Consider the following 19,599-nt stretch of genomic DNA (forward strand, 5'->3'; position numbering starts at 1 on the left):
AGATAGATTTGCCGGCGTCCGCAGACCTTGAAGTCCCCTTGTATTTCCCCTGTTTTACTGTTCTTTTTCGTTCAAGTTAGTTGCATTTATTTCAGACCCTGTTTGTAGAGATTCCAGAAGCATGTGAATTGTGACTCCAGATCCGGATTATATTAGATATTATGGGCTTTTGTGATATTCCGCACTCAGTTTTAATTTTTATTTTGGCTTAATTAACTTTATTTACTGAAATTGAATAAAATTGGCTTAAAGATCTTCTAACATTAGCTTGCCTAGCAAATGAAATGTTAGGTACCATCACAGTCCCGAAGGTAAAAATTCCGGGTCATGACATAAAACATCTCCAAAAACTCTTTGGGGCTAAAAAGAAATTGTGTCACATAAAATAAAACATACATCAGTCCTATTTTTAATTTTGCTAAAAAATGCTTGACATTTTGAAAAATTAAAAAAGCAATTATAAAATTAATTTTGTTTTTTCTTTATTTTATCTGAATACTAATAATAAATGTTTTATAAAGAAATACTAAAATATTGGAATTTAAAAAAATAAAAATAAAAGCAATTTAATGAAGTAACTTTTTTGCTATTATTAATGTTTCAGGGGGTATAAAAGGCTAAAGTGACAAGTATGTTACAATGGACATACACGGGGCAGTTGGTGAGGTGACCTCTTTTCAAACTTGAATTGGTCAAGTGACTTTGAGGTTTTAATTACTGTAGGATTGACTTTCATGCTTAATTAGTGCTTAAGTGGGATTATAAAATGAAGGAAAAGTTCAATCTTTATTCCTAAGATTTTAATTATTACACTTTGGTCCCATCCTATATAATTCTAATATTACCAGATTTAAAAAAGAAAAAAGAAAATCTCATCCCTTACCGCCTCATATGCCGCCCCAATACCCATTTCCCACGGTTGATTCCTCTATTGCAGCTTGTTTTTCTTGCACTCAACACATAGAGGTCCTCTCCCTTCTTCCCCATTCATCTCAAAACTTCATTCTTTTGATTTATCATTTACTTTGAAGAAATAAAAAATTAGAGATTTTTCGGATCTGTCGAATTTGGGGAAGAAATTGGCGGTACATTAGATTGATAATACATTCCAGTTGGTATATTATGTAACTCCTTCATCTGGTAAGTGTTTTCATCTCATCTTCTTTGTCATTGTTAATTTGGGGTTTTGCAAATTTTTTCTGCACAGTGCTCGACCACTAGCGTACAATAGACCGCTGTTAGAATAAACCATCGGTTCACAATAGACTGATGGGATATTATATATTAGTATAAGGTCTATATTCTGGTGAGTGAGTTGAGGGACCAACTAGTTGATTTGGAATTCCTATACAAAAGTTACAGTATCTATCTGTATACCTCGAAATTGTACATTTGACAAATTTGCTGATGTCATCATTAAACGTGGAAAACTAACATGTTTCATGAGGAATTTGAATATTACATATATTCTTAGCTCTGCACCGAAGAGGGACAAGATCCCCCCTTCATTCGTTAAGAATAATAATGGTTTGCAATCGTACCTTCTTGATGTTACAATTGATAGTATAAGGCCTTGTTTGAAGATATTTGTGGCTGAAATGAGTTTGAAGAAGGGATTGAAGTTCCTGTTGAAAGGTCTCATCATGGTTCAAATGTTGCACCTGCACCACTACCACTACCAATACAACCACCAATTTTAGAAGTATAAGAGGAAAAATAGTGAAATATGAGTTCAATGGATTTAGTCATGACTTGCATAATTTTGGTGACAATGAAATGAACTCGTATGGTCTGGAAGATGCAGATGGAGTGGAAGAGCTCCCAGATAGCGTCAGTGGGGCAATTGGAGATGAAGGCTTAGTAGACTCGTTAGCTACACAACATATCCATCCTGATGGTACATATTTTTTCCTTAGGAAATGTTTCGACAACAAATTGGATCTAATGAAACAGTTGGAGATTGTTTATGTGAAAATACATTTTATCTTTTGTATGAGGAAGAGTAGCAGTAAATTAACTTCAGTGGCATGCCGAGATGTGAGTTTCCCGTGGAAGTTACGCACTTTTAAAGTATAAGAGTTCTGATAGGTTTTATATTACCAAGTAACACAACAAGCACACATGCGAGGTATAACACATATCAAGCCGTCATCCTAAAGCGTCGTCGAAGACTTTAGGTGCATATAACTAGGAACGGTATGTTAATGGCAAAGGCACATCCCCGTCAGATCTAAAGGATGCTATTTTTGTAGATTTTAATTAAAATCTTACTTATTAGAGGAGCTGGAAGGAAGGTGAAATAGCTAAGGCGGTGATCAGGGGTACTCAGGAAAAGGGGTATGCTTTGTTGGAAGCGTATCGCCATGTTATGTTTTCCTATAATGAAGGAAGTATTGTTGATTTGAAGGTTGACGATAAATTGCATTTTAGATAGTTTTTCTTATCCGTGGGAGGTTTCATTAAGGGATTTGCGCATATGAGAAAGGTTATTGTTGTTGATGTGACAGGTATGAAGGTTGCTTGTTGTCTGTTATGACACAAGATATATAGAATCACATTTTCCAATTGCGTTCTATGTAGTCGATAAAGAGTGCGATGATTCTTGGACCTACTTTTTTGAACAATTGCAACACATTGTTGACGACAGTGATGAATTGTGCATTATCTCTTATCGGCATCTGTGTATTGGGAATGGCTTCAAAAAAGTTTTTATAGTCGTTTATCATGGTTTTTCCACGCGTCACACCGCTGAAAATATGCGCAAGAGTTTTTCCAAATATTTTAGAACCTAGTTCTTATAGCAGCAAGAAAAAGGCAAAAGGAAATGTTTCATTTGCAAAGAACTTGGCCACAAGAAAACGACTTGTAAAGTACTGTTGCAACATTCTTGATCTTTTAGTTACTGGTGTTGTAATAAAGATAATTAACTCTTATAATATTCTAGACTTGTTCTTTCTACTATCAACTGTTGCATTGTACATCATAGACTATTATTTTATAGTCAACCACCAACATTTTCTATTGCACACCTATGATCTAGAGTCAACCCTCCCTTATTTTAAGAAGGAGTCAAGTGACCAAATTGTCTCATCGACTACTGTTTGATGGTCAACCACCTACATTGTCTATTATAGACCTATGATCTAGAACAACCCCCTTATTTTAAGAAGGAGTCATGTGACCTTCTGTCGTAGACTACTATTTTAGAATCATCCACATGTAATCAATCAATGTTCTATTGTCAACCCCATCTCCAAGACTTGTTGCGCTGGTTTAGATAGTCTATTGACAACCACTTTTAGGTAATTAATTTAATATCTAATGTTAATAAGCAATGGCAGTCATTATGAAAAGGACTTGTCTAATTAATTGAAATACATCGAATATGCCGATTCAAAGCATCAATTCGTTTCTCAAAACTCTCAACAATCACATTATTTACGAGAAGCATATGGAAAGACACCATTTAGTATCAAATTCTACCTATAAATATACTAGATCTGATGGAAATATTTATTCATCATTCTTCCAAATAACTCAATCACTTAACAGAGAAATGCCTCCGAGGCCAAGACCAAGCACGAATGCCATTTTCATCAGAAAATCACTGGATATGCTCGAGATCCAAGAAGATAGAGTGAGGCAAGAGAGGAACATTCACCATATCACACGCATGTTGTAGATTCTCCTTCATAGGACTGGTATAAATATTTACCACTATATTAGCCTAGGAAATTTTCCTCCCCGTGATCCTTCTCTTCTTGTAGTTTAATTTTTTTTCTTTGGTTAATGGGAAAAAATGTATTCTGCTGTGAGGTGAGTTATTTAATAAAAATATTTAACTTAATTTTTTGCCTATTAATTTTTCTGCCTTGTTTTTTGAGTTTTATTGCCCAGTTTTTTATTTTTATGCTTTGGTTGTTTTTTTCTATTTGACAACACTTAAGTGCAAAAAGTCCCCCAAAACAAAATAAAGAGGTTCCAATAGAAAAATACAACTCAGGGAATATAAATTTCAGTCGTCCAAATATTTTGAATTTCCCGCCAATGAATTGAAAATTTTACAAAAGTTGTTGAATAAACCTACAGTATATAGTCTACCCTGCTGGTGATCTATAGATACATTGTAAATGTAAACCAATAGAATTTTATAGTAAAGAATTAAGAATGGCATATCAATGATAAATTGGATAGGCATAGGGGTAGGTCCTCGACTATTAGTTGTTCGTTAGTGCAAAGTATTAATTTAGTTACCTTAAACAAAAAAATGACAATTATTTATAAATAACTTAAAGTTGTAAACATCTAATTAAACAAATTACAAACTTTGAATTGGATAAAATAGATTATTATAACGTATCAATTATATCGGTATCAACCTAAGCCTATAATTGGTGAACACAACTTTCATTACATAGAAAATGACTATTATTACAACATAATATTAAGGCAATGTATGCAATTTGAAGACTAATTACCTATTATAATCGATCACAACATTACTTAATATCAATACATGTTGATAGTACAACCTAATATTCAATATACAACATTCATACATAGAGGCATTACTTGTTGATAACACTTCACTAGACACACTCTTATAGAGGTCTTGCTTCTTGAGTTGTTACATATTCTAGAATGACCAACTCTTAATGATATGAAATTCACCGCCAAATATAATAACTTTAAATGTTCCATGATGTTTAATAAGATGTTTAAACGTTATAAAATCAAAAAACCAAGGTCGAACGTGATATAATCCTTATTTTAGTGAATTTTTTATCTTTGGCCGCAATAAAAGTTGAGGACGAAACCTCAAGTTGACACTCGCTCATTAAGGAAGTCTATTGATTTATGCTGAATGTCTAGGGTTGGGGTTCAAGGTTGGGGTTAGGGTTCAGAGTTTATAGACTATTAAAGAAGTTTATCAGTGACTAGTGGTTGATGGAAGACAACTCGTGTTGTTCAGTAAATTAAAATATGTCCAGGTGGCCTATCACTAACCATATATTTTTTGACCCGTTAAAATTACTCATTTGACCCATTTAAAATTATCTATTTGACCGACCATGTGATCAAAATAAAATTGATCACATTTCAACCATATTCTTTTGACCTGTTCAAATTAACCCATTTTGACCCATTTTAAATTACCCATTTCACTTGTCATCTCAAAACAAAATTGATCACATTTCAACCCTAAATTTTACTTTCGAAAAATATTACTCAAACAATTGGAGGAAATGAGTCAAGTGTCGAGTGCATCCTTTGGATCGAGAAAGAATTGTCACTGCAACATGGCTGCCGGTATATTTACAGCTACAACTCCGGTGAATGCTGGTCGACGATGCTCAAAATATTCCAAAACTAAGGCAAGATAAATTACAAAAATTCACCTATATTTAAGTTTAGGGATTTAATTTTATAAATAAATTATTTTTTTCATTTGATTCGATAGGGTAAAAGATGTCAATTTTGAAAATGTGACGATGATCTGCTAGATCCAAGGATTGCGGACCTTATCAGCAATTTAAAGTGTGAAAAGGACGCTCTTAAGCGTGAAAATATCGTTCTGTAGATGAAGGTGGCTGAACTTGAAAATATATTAGCAATGGATGTTCATTAGGAAGATGATGATGATGATGGAGGGATTGAACTGGATGAAGGGCTTATTCCTGTAAATTATACAGTTGGAGGGATGGTTAAGATGAATGAAATGAGGCTGAATAAATGGGTTATTCTCTTGTGCGTCGTTATCGGATTTGTGGCAACTTGGATGATGAAGTGAGAAGGAACGTTGGTTTGTTGTTGGTAGGAATAGTTTAATTACTGTAAGTTTGTTTTGTTGGAAGTATTTTGGATCATGTAATGTTGTATTGATGTAATATTAAATTTATTGAAGTTATTAGACGCGACTTTGAGTTTATTACGCAACCAAGTAGCTAGTTTATTGATGGACTCAGTGTCTGTTACGCAACCTTTGTGTTATGCCTGATGCAATATTAGTACTAGACACATTGTCTACTATGCAACCAAGTAATAAGTTTATTACTAGACATATTGTCTATTACACAGCCAAGTAGCTGCATGTTGTAATACAATAAGGAAGTGCTAAGGAAATAAAAATTACAACATCAATGGTTAATAAGAAAAATGGTAGTTTCATTACATAGAGGTAGATGCATACTACAAATTCACCCAAAATAAATTTGTCCCATGACGAATACAATTTAAATTACAATTATAAAACTAAGAAGGGTCTATCCTTCCCCTGAAGATATCAACTGTAAATTTTTCCCTGAACAACTCCATTCGCTTGTCATTAAGCTGATCTAGTGGCGTATCAATTAGGAGGAAGTCAATAGCATTCGCTGCATATGCTCCATTGCTTTCAGTACAATAATCGAAGACACAATTAATTATTAAAAAAATAAGAAGAATGAGTAAAACATAATGGATGGTACATTTAATTTACCTTGGCACATCCATAATACGCTCCCAGAACCATTTCTTCGTAAGCACATCTTGACCTAAGTATGTAAACTGGCCAGTTTTCATCAAAATCCTAGGCATCATGAGTGCAAGGGGTAAGTTCTTTCAAAATTGACTATTTGCCCCTCTGTTAGAGGTGTTCCAGAAATGTCTGCGATCGAGTAAATAGCTCTATGAACGAATGGATCGGATCGACTTGGAAAATGGAAAGATTTGTACAAGTTATACGTTTCGTCACCACTTTGTGGAAAATCGTTAGGTATGAATATGTTAGATACTTGTGACTCGATTGGTGAAATAGTATCTCTCCCCCAAAAAGCATATTTTTTTTACCGACGCACAAAGAAAATATTTTGTTGCGAATGAATAAGATATTGAGGAATTGTCCATACGTAAAATCAGAATAGATGGAATAAGGTTCTCTTTCAAAAGTAGTTTTGTCCCATCTGCTAGAGCTTGAAGAATTCCTAAAGGGCCAGCATATTCAGGTCCGATACGTTGTTGTATTCCTGCAGATATTTCTCTTTCTAACCAAACAATTACTAGTACACCTATTGTGATTCCTAATACAAGAGTCAAAATAGGGAAAAGCATCCATATGATCCCATAGACTTCTTTTAAGGATTCCAATTTGGAAAAAGAATTGATAGTTTCTATTTCTGTTGTATCAATTATCATTTCAACGATCAACTTCTCCCATAATGATATCTATGCTACCTAGTATTATCATAATACCAGTTCTTCTAGTTTACCATTATCTTACAAACTGACATTGCTATCGCAAATTCGAATCAAACCCTCTACCAAGTGAAAAACAATAAGCACAAAATACTTGTTATCAATTTGCCACACACAGTACAACACTGTAGCCTTGACCACTCCACAACCCCAGGACATAATTTCTTGAGGATATAGCATCAGGGGTGTAAGGCACAAGTCTTGGCAAGCATCAATTGTCTCACAAAAGTCTAGATCCTTTCCCTCTTTACTGGCAACCTCCTTGATCTTATCCCATACACTGCACATGTTGTTGCATAATGCAACATCCATAACAATATGGCTACGGGTATAAAGGTATAAACATTTTTTTTTCATATACGTATCAGTGACAAAAGTTCCTCCACATGTTAAATGTTATAAAAATTGTACGTTAAAAATGGCTTCTAAAAAAAGAAATACATGAAGGGACTTACAAAATTAAAATGAACGAGTTAGAACCGCACAACTGCTCAAAAAACCACTAACCATAGCTTCTAGTCAAGAAGTTTTTGGGGAACTTCTCCTTCTTGTCAAACTATTTACAAAATAGTTTCTTATCTTCCTCTAAAACTGGTTAGAGTACATCAACCTTTGGTTTCTTCCTCTTGATCTGTTTAAGCTTCCTCATCTTGCTTGCAGAAATTAGAGCATTCCTCAATATGCTTTGCAATCTTGTAACCCTGTACCAAGGTGACTCAACTACTTTAGAAGGGCTCTCATTCTGATTTTGCATCTCCCGAAGGATATTCAACACCTTATCCAATTTCTCATTCGCAACCTTCAACTCTTCATGCACATCTGTATCACTTGGCTGAGCATTACACATCATGCATAGTCCTTCTCTACCGATATCATAAAAAACACCAACTAGTGGTGAACCAGGAATACACCCATCCAAAGGGTCATAATCAGCAATGTCAACTTCATCATTAATCTCTAAGCTCACTGCATAGGTGCCTTTTTAATGACAGTCACCCATTCCAAATCAACTGCTAGCTGATCGATTATAGGATCTGCTACCTCATCGTTATTTCGTACCAAATTTTTCATGTAGTCTATATCCATCTCACATATACGAATAAGGTAAGGTTGCACCTCCTGAAATATAACATAGATGGAAATCAATAGACAAGCAATACAAAAAATAGACACGCGGTCTATGATAATCTCCTACTTTAGTTCATTCTAATATATTGGTAGAGTGTTATTGCATTCCTTATCTTACCATACCAGAGTCATCAACTCTCTGCTTAAAGGGATCCCAATTAGATGTCACTTTCTTACCATGCTATCTCAACATTCTTGGCTGCGGCATCGGTACAACCTTTGATTTCTCGGCACTACAACCAAATAGCAGAATTACTTCGTACACCCATGCCTATATTTTTTCATGAACCAAAAAGTATTAATTTATGTCTGTAGTAAATAAAATAATAGTACTCAACTGCAAAGAAATTTGTAAAAGTATTTTTTATACTTACCAGAATGCCCATGGGAAGCCGTACAACGCATAACTAGCCGATTTGGACTTTTTACAAGAGATTTTATTTTTCTTCCTCTTGCTCACATATTATTTGTACGTTGGAAATATGTCATTCCTCAATTAATCAATTGTAAGCTGAAAATACTCCTTGTCCCATGGATATTTCATGAAAACCTCCATAGTATTAGCCATACGAATCCACTTTTTATCGACGTGCGCTATGTTATCCCGTTCAAGCAAGACTGAATGGACAAACTATACCAATATAATCTTAAACTTCTCGATTGTGTCAAACCTCTTAGACTTCCACTGTTTTAAAAGCAGCTTTGCATCCACCCTCTTCCTGCTAGACTGACAAACTTTGTCGCAGAATGTTTCGCCATCATTCATCACTTTCTTCATTTCTTCTTTACTAGGTTTGGCACTACAATTCAATCTATTCATCATAGCAAACTCCTTCAATCCAAAGCGAACATGATTGTCTCCAACTAAAAATCATAACTCGCTCTTTTTCGTGCAATAAATTCGGAGAATCAACAGGGAATGGACAAGCTGTCCAGTGCTCTAAAAGTTTTGCAAACTGTCAAAAACAACTACTATTAATCTTTTCCATCAATTTGATTGTTCTAAGTTTATCCTTGAACTCATGGAATACATTGATCCTAAACCTTACACTAATCTTGGAGGGAAAACGTCTATGCTTTCTTAGAAAAGTCCTGAATTTGTATTTGGATGCGTCGATCGCCCTTACAAACACGGGAATTGATAGAGCATCCTGGTTACTTTTAACTGTTGCATGTGTTTCACTTTCCAGCTCATCTTCACCATCTTCAAGTTGTTCATCATCTTCTTCTTCATCGTCACCTTCTTCTACTACATCTTCTTCTTTTTCTTCTTCGGCATCTTTATCAACTTCCTGAGCAGCATCATCACCATTTTCATCATCCTCCCCACCTAAAGATTTATTATCACTGTCCTTTTCTTCTTCAACAATTATTTTTACAGAAACATGTTCTTCCATTTGAGTTTGTGCTGCATTTATGTCCAAGTCCTCTTCCTCCTCCTTATCAACACATTCTAATGTTAACCTCTTTGAAACAGATTTTTTACTAATAGGTATGTCCTCGTCAACTAATCTAGACCTTGATCTTGTTCCTTTTTTTTACCGATAGACTTTGATGGCTCTTTGTTCTTTTATCTCCTATCACGCTTAGAAATCTCAGCATTTCCTTTATTAGGGGAATCTTTAGAAGTATCTACGTTTCGTTTTCTAGTCGAAGTTTTTGAAGGCTCAGCAATTGTTTTACTTGGCAATGCTTCTTTATCTGCATTTCCTTTCCTATTTGAAGGCTTTGAAGGCTGTGCAATTGCCTTCTATGTTGAAGGACTATGCTTCTTAGCAACTTATTTCCTCCTCATGTTACCTACATGCAAATATGCAATGTCACATTTAATAATTTCAAACTTATGATCAGAATAAGAAAAATAAGCCCCAATTCCAGCAAACATCTATTACCAGAAAACAACTGACCATGGGTTTATCAATAAACATTAGGTCACTAGTTACTACAAAATTCTAAAATACAGAGTACAGAGATAGTCAAAGAAGTAAATATAACCACCCACGCCATATTAGATATGGTTATACACAATCCAATCTATCTTGAACATGCACATGAACGAATCACTCTATAAAATCTGGAAACAAAATGTAAGAAACGAAGAAAAATTGTGAATTTACCAAAATTGACACGTTCTGAGCTTTAATACAATGCTTGTTGGGTCTATAGAGACAACTCTACCCAAAATCGAAGCTTGATTCTTGTCCCTTCTCGCCGAAAACCACTATGGTCGAGGGGGTTGAGGGACAAAGAGAAGAAAGAGCAGAGAGAGTAGAGAGATGAGAGAGAATTTGTGCGGAAAAATGAGAGAGAAGTATTATTTTTTTTAACCTTATAGGTGATTCACAAGTTTTTAAAATGTTAAAAAGGTTCCATCCACCTTAACCCACTCATTTAACCATTTTTCAATTCAAAAGAAATTGAGAAAGAAAATGGGAGGTCACATGACTAATTCAAGTGTTGAGGAGGTCTTCTCGACAATTCCTCTCGACATACTATACACATTTGATCAGTCTACTCGGCACTAGTATATTTTGTGGCATAATGCAGTCAGAGACCACACTCACAAGCTTTGAAACAGTATTAGGGACGACAATGATTTTACACAGCTAGTTATCCCAAAAAATTTATATCATACTAGTTCTTGCGTATAATAAAAATTAGACTCTCAAATTTTCCCAATCATCTCGGTTCTTCTTAATTTCGGCTCGAAACGGTTGATTTTCGGTCTTTTAGTTTTAGAACATCAAACAAGAGTACTAATATTATTAGGATTCTCATTTGATTTATCACATTGGATTATTTATTCATTCTAGAATCTTGATCTTAATTATTTGATTGCTTGATCAACAATTAAACTCTATTTACATATGAAAGTCAAACTTGAAAAAAGAATTTTATGATTGGAATAGAATTGAACAGAGCAAGTTCATAATATAGGTAATTGCATCATGATTCGAATTAGGATAGATTTATACCTATTTGTCTTAGCCAGTTTCAACAGAAATTTGTTAGTGCATCATTTTATATCTAATCCCTTAGGGGTGGTTTGGTAGGAGGTATTAAAAAAATAATGCAAATATTAGCTTTGTGCATTGGATTATTTATTCATTCTTGAATCTTGATCTTAATTATTTGATTGCTTGATCAACAATTAAACTCTATTTACATACGAAAGTCAAACTTCAAAAAAAAAAAATTATGATTGGAATAAAATTGAATAGAGCAAGTTCATAACATAGGTAATTGCATCATGATCCGAATTAGGATAGATTTATACCTATTTGTCTTAGCCAGTTTCAACAGAAATTTGTTAGTGCGTTCATTTTATATCTAATGCCTTAGGGGTGGTATGGTAGGAGGTATCAAAAAAATAATGAAAATATTAGCTTTGTGCATTACTAATCCCTTATTTGGTTCATTTTTTCAACTTATATATAACTAATGTATTCGTTATACTCCTATTTGGTATTATCATATGAATAAACATAATAAACTATGGTACTAGCAATGCAAGGGTTTGTAATACTTGCATAAATATGGTTAAAGAGATAATTACCCCTTTAATCCCTCAAAACTTATTCCAAATACTTTCCGCCATATACTTTCCAGAATAATTTGAGTAGGCGGATAGAAATTGATAGAAATTGAAAGATTTCTATGACTATAATTACCTCGTTGCCTAGTAACCCAAATTAATTAATATACTTAAACAAATATAAGATTAAAAAAAGAGGACAAAGATTCAAAATAAAGCTTGAGAATCTGTTATCAAAGTCTAGAGAACAGACGAAAAGAGGTTCATCACATCAATAGGATTACGCAACTTCGGGGCTCGAGCGGTGGCCTTCGGAGTAGGGGTAAGGCTGCGTACACACTACCCTCCCCAGACCCTACTTGTAAGATTTCACTGGGTTGTTGTTGTTGTCGGGGCTCGAGCGGTGCTGTTCCTTGGTGGTGGAGGATGTCCTCTCAAAAATGCTCTAAAAAGTGTAAGAGCTTGTGAAGGAGAAGTGTAGGGGACTTCATGAGCTGCACCCCTAACTGTAGCAAATGTTAAATATGTAATGTTTTTGCCTTCCCTTAGCCCTCCAAATGACTGACTCCACCCTCCAATCTGCAATTAATCAACAAATTATGTATGCACGTCTTTCCAGTGGTTGTAGAGATGATTTCAACATTTAAATTAAGTTAGTGGATTTGGAACAACTGCATTAATATACATTTATTTTTTGCTATATGATTCATACTAGAAACTGTGAATGCAGTCACACCTTCTATTAAGGGCAAGACATACCTGCAAACCATCATACCAAGAACCATATTTGTCTAAAGCAACTAGCTTTACATCTCGAGCAAGCAGCTTAGCAATTTTCCTAGTTTGGGTCAGTGGGATTTTTGAATCTTGATCTCCACTGTTAAAAACAAAGACATCCACAATCTTAGTCTTACTACAGAGTAGGAGCTTTAACAAATTGAAAACACCAGGACTGAATAGGAGGAAATTTGAGTATAGTAACTTCAAATTTTGTGATGAACTACCTGAAAAGTAGAACTTGGATATTCTCTTTTAGAATATTTGACAGTAGAGGTATAGTGTTTACAGCTAAATCTTCTCTCCGATAGTGAAGGTTCCTGCATTTTCAGAATTTTAGCATACTTGTCTTATAAATGCACAGGCAATAATGTAAACAAGAGAAAGTAAATGCTGCCGTCATACATAAAATAAATAAAGAAAGCATTCCCTGCCTACCAGTTTAAGCTTTTAGATAAGATGATTCACACACTTTAGCGCAACAACAACAACAACCCAGTAAAATCCCACAAGTAGGGTATAGGTAGGGTAGTGTGTACGTAGACCTTAGCCCTACCCGGGTTAGAAAGGCTGTTTCCGATAGACCCTCCACTCAAGAAGACGAAAAGAGACAATAGATCAGTAACAGCTAGAGAAACCAGAAAAATAATAACAGCATTATAAGAGCCAGAAAATAAATGGAAAAGCAAGAACAATAACCAGTAATAAAGGCCCGATACTATGAAAAACGGAAAAATAGTGTGAACACTACATTAACAACTAGCAATAGAAAATAAAGGGAAGGAGAGAACTGACCCCAAACAAAAATCCCAGGCATATGGCAGGTAAGTGGTGTTGGCATGTAGTGCCTTTTGAACTTCTGGCTTGTTTAGGTACAGATTTATCCTATCAGTAAGGCATGGATCAGCAACTTCTCCTACAGCTTTCTTAACAAACTGTCAATAGAAAAGTTGCAACAAGTTAGCTTCAATTGCAAATCGGTTAATTATGTCCTAAAAACAATTAGATTTCCTACTTTTCCATGTATTGTGGCAAGGGCTCCCAATTGTTTTGCTGTACCAGAAGATACACATGTTGGCGCGAGCAGATCGCCCATATCTATATCACTTCCCATCTCCTCGTCTGTGAGTTCCGAAACTTTCTTGCACTCGTTAGATAAATTATTATGTATTGATTCCAGCAAGAACCTCGTTTCGTTACAGATTGTTCTTTTCATAGTAAGCAGTTCATCAGAAATGGCACCATGTGACCATAGATATTGAGCAGACTTCACGCTTATTTCAAGATCTAGCAGTGGATTCCCCAGCTGCAAAATTCATTGGACTAAGTGAAGATTTGAAAGTGAAACAAGTATGAACAAATAGTTCAAGGGTAATGTAGACATTACTGCAATTGATTTAAGGTTGATTGGTTCAACATTAGGCTTTCTGTTGTAATCAAGCAGCAATACTGTAAGCTGTGGTATATAGTGACCTAATAACCATAAACATATCAGTTAACAAATCTTAGCAACCAAAAAGCAAAATAGACATAGGCAAGTTGAGTTCAGATTATTAACCTGCATAACTCTCCCCGGCTAAGTACACATCCGAGTTTCTATATTGGGGGAATTTCTTGAACCAGTTGAGAATGAATTGGAGATTCTCCTTAGCTGTAAAAGATTAAAAAGAATAAATTTAAAGGTTTTCAGGCATTGCCTTACTAATATTATTGGCTATTTCGAGTAAACTGGAATACCAGTTGCCGTATCATCCCAATTGATGTAGTCTGAGCTTGTATTTGAGTATGAAAATCCTACTCCAATCGGGGACTCCACGTATAACATGTTCGATACTGTTTCATAGCAATTAAAAATCAGCCATTGTTATCCAATTTTCAGGTATAAAATCTTTCAATATGATCATTCAGGAAACAAGAAACATTACCCAAATTCCAGGAATACTTGTTTTTCATTAGGTTTCCATCAATCCCTGGCTGAAATGGACCGTGCTCCATAAAAGCACCAAAACCCACAGATGAACAACCAGGGCCTAATATTTTGAATACAACCAAATTAATATTTACAGTTGTTAAAACTATAAATCAAGGTTATTAGAAAAAATGTACCTCCATTGAGCCAGAGAGTAAGGGGAAGTGACGCTGCATTTTCTGAATCTGCTTCGACAAAGTAATAAAATAGAGCTCTGCCATGTTGAGAATTTGTAACAATATAACCAGAGTATTGTTTGAAGAAAATATTTGGAGGCTGTCCAGGAAGAGAAGTTATGAGCTCAGCACTTGATTTGTAGTAAAAGAAGGAAGAAAAGATAGTGATGACATAGAACCAAGGAACCATTTCAGATGGAAAGAGTGAATGAGTACAATAATTGTATCCCTGCAGATTGATATCCGTTAATTTTAACTTAAGATATCCAATTACTATTAATTATAAGAAAGTAGGTAATGAGGATTTGAATAATACATCAACCTTTAAATATGTGCTACTGCCAAGAATATTATATTCTCACCTGCCTCAAAGAAATTCAACCAAGTACCTTATACGTAAAACAATCTACCATAGCTCAAAAAAAAAAAAAAAAAAAAGAGTAGGTAATCTCTTTGCCTCTACAAAAGTTCCTACTATAGTCACATATGATCTTGAATACAGTTTCGCTTAACTGTTAGACCACACTCCCAGATACCAAAAATTAGGTTCGCTTTATTTGGGACTAATCTTGCTGAAAATTACAGATTTCAAAGAGCACTATTTTATATTTCTTAGGATTAATCTTGCTTTGGATATAGGAAAATGAAAGATTTATTTATTTTCTTAAAGCTCTTAGCATCTCGCACCCTTTCCCCCGTAACCACGGCCATAGATTGAAAGGTTGGAATGCTGCATTTAATGTGCCATTGTTTAAGACTTTAGTCCTATTTAATGTACGGATTGAATAGACTAGACAAACGACCAGTGGCGATGCCACGATCATAACCCTTCGTCGAAAAATTGCATTGTGTACATAGATAAAATATTACGTTTTAGATGTATATAATACATATTGAACATCTTTGTCGGAATTTTTTTTTATTTTTTTAAAATTTGAACACCCTTGAAGAAATTCCTAGTTTCGCCATGCAAAGATATAGGTGGTGGGTGGTTTCCGATTGGTGGTTTGTGTCATTCTGTGAGATTTAAAGGGGTTAAATTGGGTTGAATAAAAAAAGTGTTATGTGACATTTAGACGGGTTTAATAGCCTATTTGACCAAGCTTCTAAAATCAGCTTATTTTGAGAAGTGTTTTTTGGTGAAAAGTAGTTTGTGTTTGACTAATTAATTTAAAAAACATTTTTGAGCAGTAATTAGTGTTTGGCCAAGCTTTTAAAAACTACTTCTAAGTGTATTTTTCTTAAAAATGCTTCTCAGAAAAGTACTTTTGGAGAGAAACTACTTTTTTCTGCTTCTTCTTCTCCTCAAAAGCATTTTTTTTTCTACCAAAAGCTTAGCCAAACACCTCAATTTTTGGCCAAAAATGTTTTGGCCCAAAAAAAAAGTTTGGTCAAACAGGCTATAAATGGGTTGAAGAAACCGCGTTAGATAATGTTGAGCTTGAGTTTTACTCTGTTCAAAACCGTATTAGATTTGGTGTTTAGGTATAAAAAGTTGAATTTAAAAGAAAATTAAGGAATGGGTAATAGAGAATCGAAGAACCATTCATGTTGTCTGTTTTTTTTTTTTTTTTTTTTTGTATTTTAATATTTTCATAATGGATAAGCAGACATTTTGTCCTGTTGTGATCCGGGCACTCAGCGAGGCTGCCAGTAGAGAGCAGAAACCTACTTGAAGATAACTATCCTTAAAATTTTCCTTTGAACCCCTTTTTCAGAATATTTTACCGTTTATTTCTTTTATGTGGAATTGAATCCCTTGGAAAAATTCTAAATACACCTCTGTGGGTAACATTTGCATAGAGTAAGAGGAAGGGGAAAGGATGGACACGATGAGAATCAACCCATACTGGTGGATTACCATTCAATTATCAAAAATCTTGAAGATGTACTGGGGCGTGGGATCGATTCTCAGCCGCTGCATTTTGCACCGGCCTGCCCTTTTTCCTTGAAGATGTACTGGTATTTGTGAAAATGAAGTTTTGGAAAAGAATTTTTTTTTTTTTTTTTTTGCAAAAGCTGCTTTTCAACCAAACACCAAGAAGTCTTTCAGTTTTGGCGAAAAAAAAAACTAGTTTTGAATAATTTTCCAGTTATTCAAAAAATGAAATACTTTTTGGTTGGTGTTTGATTAAAAAAAATTATTCTTGATGAAAGCTGTTTTTTTTTGGCAGAAACTTTTCTTCAAAATTTTGAAACAAATCAGAAGCGATGATCCAACATAATCAGAAGCGATGGTACGGCCCTTCACCGGGTCCCGAGCATAGCGAGAGCTTAGTGCACCGGACTACCCTTTTGTATAAATCAATCATTGGGGCTCTAGGTAAAACCTAGGGCCGGCCAAGTTATATTAAAATCCACACAGGAAAAAAAAGCAAGACAAAGATAACAAAATAAAGCTTGAGAATAGGTTCTTGCAATCTAGAGAACAGTGGAATGGAGGTTCATCAGATAGATCCGATTATACAGCTGAGGCTGTAATAGTGCTGCTCTTACGTGGTGGAGGATGTCCTCCCAAAAATGCTCTAAAATGTGTAAGAGCTTGTGAAGGAGATGTATAGGGCACTTCATGAGCTGCACCTCTTACTGTAGCAAATGTTAAATATGTAACATTCTTGCCTTCCTTTAACCCTCCAAATGATTGACTCCATCCTCCAATCTGCAATTAAACAACAAATTATATATACGCATGTTTCCAATCTAAGGCTACATTGTACTATGGGAATAGGGGAACATACCTGAAAGCCATCATACCAAGGACCATATTTGTCAAAAGCAACTAGCTTTAAATCTCGAGCAAGCAGTTTAGCAATTTTTCCTAGTCTGGGTCAGTGGGAGTTTGAATCTTGGTCTCCACTGGAAAAAGCAAAACATGCACAATCTTACTTTAGATTAGTAGCTTTTCACAAAACCCAAAAAGTAAAGACTATGTAGTTGTTAGAATTGTGAAGTAAGCAGGAAATTTGAGTGTAGGAACTTCGTATTTAGTAATGAACTAACCTGAAAAGCAGAACTGGGATATGCTCTTTTAGAATATTTGACAGTAGAGGTATAATGTTTATACCACCATCATCTAGCTTATACTGAAGGGGCCTGCATTTTCAGAGATTTTAACAGACTTGTTTTATAAATGCACAGGCAACAAACAGATGAGAAAGTAAAGGGTGTTACAAACACTAAATAAATAAATAAATAAAACTATTCTCTGTTTAATAGTTTATGATTTTAGATAAAGCGATAACAGAATTTAGTGCATGAGATAGTAACGGGACGGAGAGAACCTACCCTGAACAAATCTCCCAGGCATACGGCAGGAAAGTGGTATTGGCATGTAGCGCCTTCTGAACTTCTGGCTTGTTAAGGTACAGATCACTCCACTCAGTAAGGCATGGATCAGCAACTGTTCCTACTTTCTTATCGAGCTGTCAAAAAAATAGCTGCAACAAGTTAGCTCCAATTGCAAATAGTTGAATTATGTCCTAATCATGGTTCTCGTGGAATTTGTTTTCATACCTTTTCATGCATTATGGCAAGATTTCCAAGGGCCTGTAATTGTCCTGCTGTATTAGAGGTTACACATGTTGGCAAAAGAATATCATCCTTCACTGTATCATTTCCCATCTCCTCCGTTCTGAGTTCCCACACTTTCGAGCATTCGTTAGATGTCTCATTACGTATATACTCCAGCACATACCTTGTTTCATTACAGATTGTTCTTTGCATATCAAGCAGTTCATCAGAAATGACACCATGTGACCATAGATATTCAGCGGACTTCACGCTTATTTCAATATCTAGCAGTGGATTCCCCAGCTGAAGAGCCATTGGACTAAGTGAAGATTTGAAAGTGAAATAATTATCAACAGATAGTTAAAATATGAAAACATGCTTTGGTGGTTCAAGGGTAATGTAAACATTACTGCAATCGATTTAAGGTTGATTGGTTTAACATTGGGCTTTCTGTTGTAGTCAAGCAGCAATAATGTAAATTGTGGTATATAGTAACCTAAGAACCAAAAACATACTCATTAGTTAACCAATCTTAGTGTTAAAAAGCTATGAGTATATACACCCAAAAGACCATATAGATGCATTGGGAAAAATTGAGTTTACATATTAAAGTGATATAAACATGACGTGTCATGACACATAGACTGGTCAAAGAGTTACAACTTGCAAAGAGGCACGAGTTGCAACAGATATGATCAGAGGCAAAGGAAGAAGCACGAGCGGTTATCCAAAAGACTCAGCGCTCATACTTATTTAAGTCCAAGAATCAAGGGGAATGAATCTGACACTACATGGGAGTACAAATACAGTATTTAATGAGCTTTAAATACTAAAAACGATAGAGAATCTGTATTAAATACAATGATTATGTAACGTAGCATTTAATGTCTTTAATTGTCCATAATGACCTTATTATGACAAAGGCAAAACGCATATCTCCAAAATAGCTATAAAAGGGAGAGAACGGATCAATTGTAGGGACACGAAATACTATCTGAATATACCGATTTACTTGCTTTTCTTCTGATTATCTTATTGCTAGCCAAATTACTTTCTTTCATATATTCTTTTGATTTATCAGTAACCCGAATTCTTCTAAATTAAAGTTTTGACCGAAATCCCATTTTTTGGTTAAACAAATTGGTTCCGTTGCCGGAAATCTGATAATCTATCCTCTTTTAGCTTAACTTTCCTTGTTGCATCAACCATGTCGAACAACAATGACAACATTCAAGGAAACCAACAACTTCAGGGAAATCCACAGGGTAATC

At 34.9% G+C, this 19,599-nt stretch overlaps 2 protein-coding genes across 2 annotated transcripts; both read right to left on the bottom strand.

Annotated features, from left to right (window-relative positions):
- Positions 1-12,057: 12,057 nt before the first annotated feature.
- Positions 12,058-15,087, bottom strand: LOC104214821 (serine carboxypeptidase-like 45). The gene is made up of 10 exons (XM_009764543.2): positions 14,780-15,087; positions 14,599-14,703; positions 14,411-14,506; positions 14,232-14,324; positions 14,061-14,146; positions 13,689-13,979; positions 13,469-13,608; positions 12,901-12,993; positions 12,656-12,773; positions 12,058-12,475 (listed from the first exon to the last, which is right to left on the bottom strand). The coding sequence occupies exons 1-10, from the start codon at positions 15,006-15,008 to the stop codon at positions 12,266-12,268; spliced, it is 1,461 nt and encodes a 486-aa protein (XP_009762845.1). The 5' UTR covers positions 15,009-15,087; the 3' UTR covers positions 12,058-12,265.
- Positions 15,088-17,279: 2,192 nt separating this feature from the next.
- Positions 17,280-18,643, bottom strand: LOC138881384 (serine carboxypeptidase-like 44). The gene is made up of 5 exons (XM_070161605.1): positions 18,332-18,643; positions 18,104-18,240; positions 17,819-17,911; positions 17,557-17,641; positions 17,280-17,477 (listed from the first exon to the last, which is right to left on the bottom strand). Exons 1-5 carry the CDS (start codon positions 18,641-18,643, stop codon positions 17,280-17,282), a joined length of 825 nt encoding a protein of 274 aa, XP_070017706.1.
- Between the last annotated feature and the right edge of the window lie 956 nt (positions 18,644-19,599).

The sequence above is a fragment of the Nicotiana sylvestris genome, chromosome 11 (assembly GCF_000393655.2).
Source record: "Nicotiana sylvestris chromosome 11, ASM39365v2, whole genome shotgun sequence".
NCBI lineage: Eukaryota > Viridiplantae > Streptophyta > Magnoliopsida > Solanales > Solanaceae > Nicotiana > Nicotiana sylvestris.

What these genes read in the sequence shown, in the direction of transcription:
- LOC104214821 (XM_009764543.2), bottom strand. Translation starts at nt 15,008, where the DNA reads ATGGTTCCTTGGTTCTATGTCATCACTATCTTTTCTTCCTTCTTTTAC. An exon ending in TTGGGATGATACGGCAACTG is followed by an intron (nt 14,325 to 14,410) that starts GTATTCCAGTTT and finishes AATCTTTTACAG; the next exon opens with CTAAGGAGAATCTCCAATTC. An exon ending in AGCCGGGGAGAGTTATGCAG is followed by an intron (nt 14,147 to 14,231) that starts GTTAATAATCTG and finishes TATGGTTATTAG; the next exon opens with GTCACTATATACCACAGCTT.
- LOC138881384 (XM_070161605.1), bottom strand. Translation starts at nt 18,643, where the DNA reads ATGGCTCTTCAGCTGGGGAATCCACTGCTAGATATTGAAATAAGCGTG. An exon ending in TTGCCATAATGCATGAAAAG is followed by an intron (nt 18,241 to 18,331) that starts GTATGAAAACAA and finishes TTTTTTTGACAG; the next exon opens with CTCGATAAGAAAGTAGGAAC. An exon ending in GCCTGGGAGATTTGTTCAGG is followed by an intron (nt 17,912 to 18,103) that starts GTAGGTTCTCTC and finishes CTGAAAATGCAG; the next exon opens with GCCCCTTCAGTATAAGCTAG.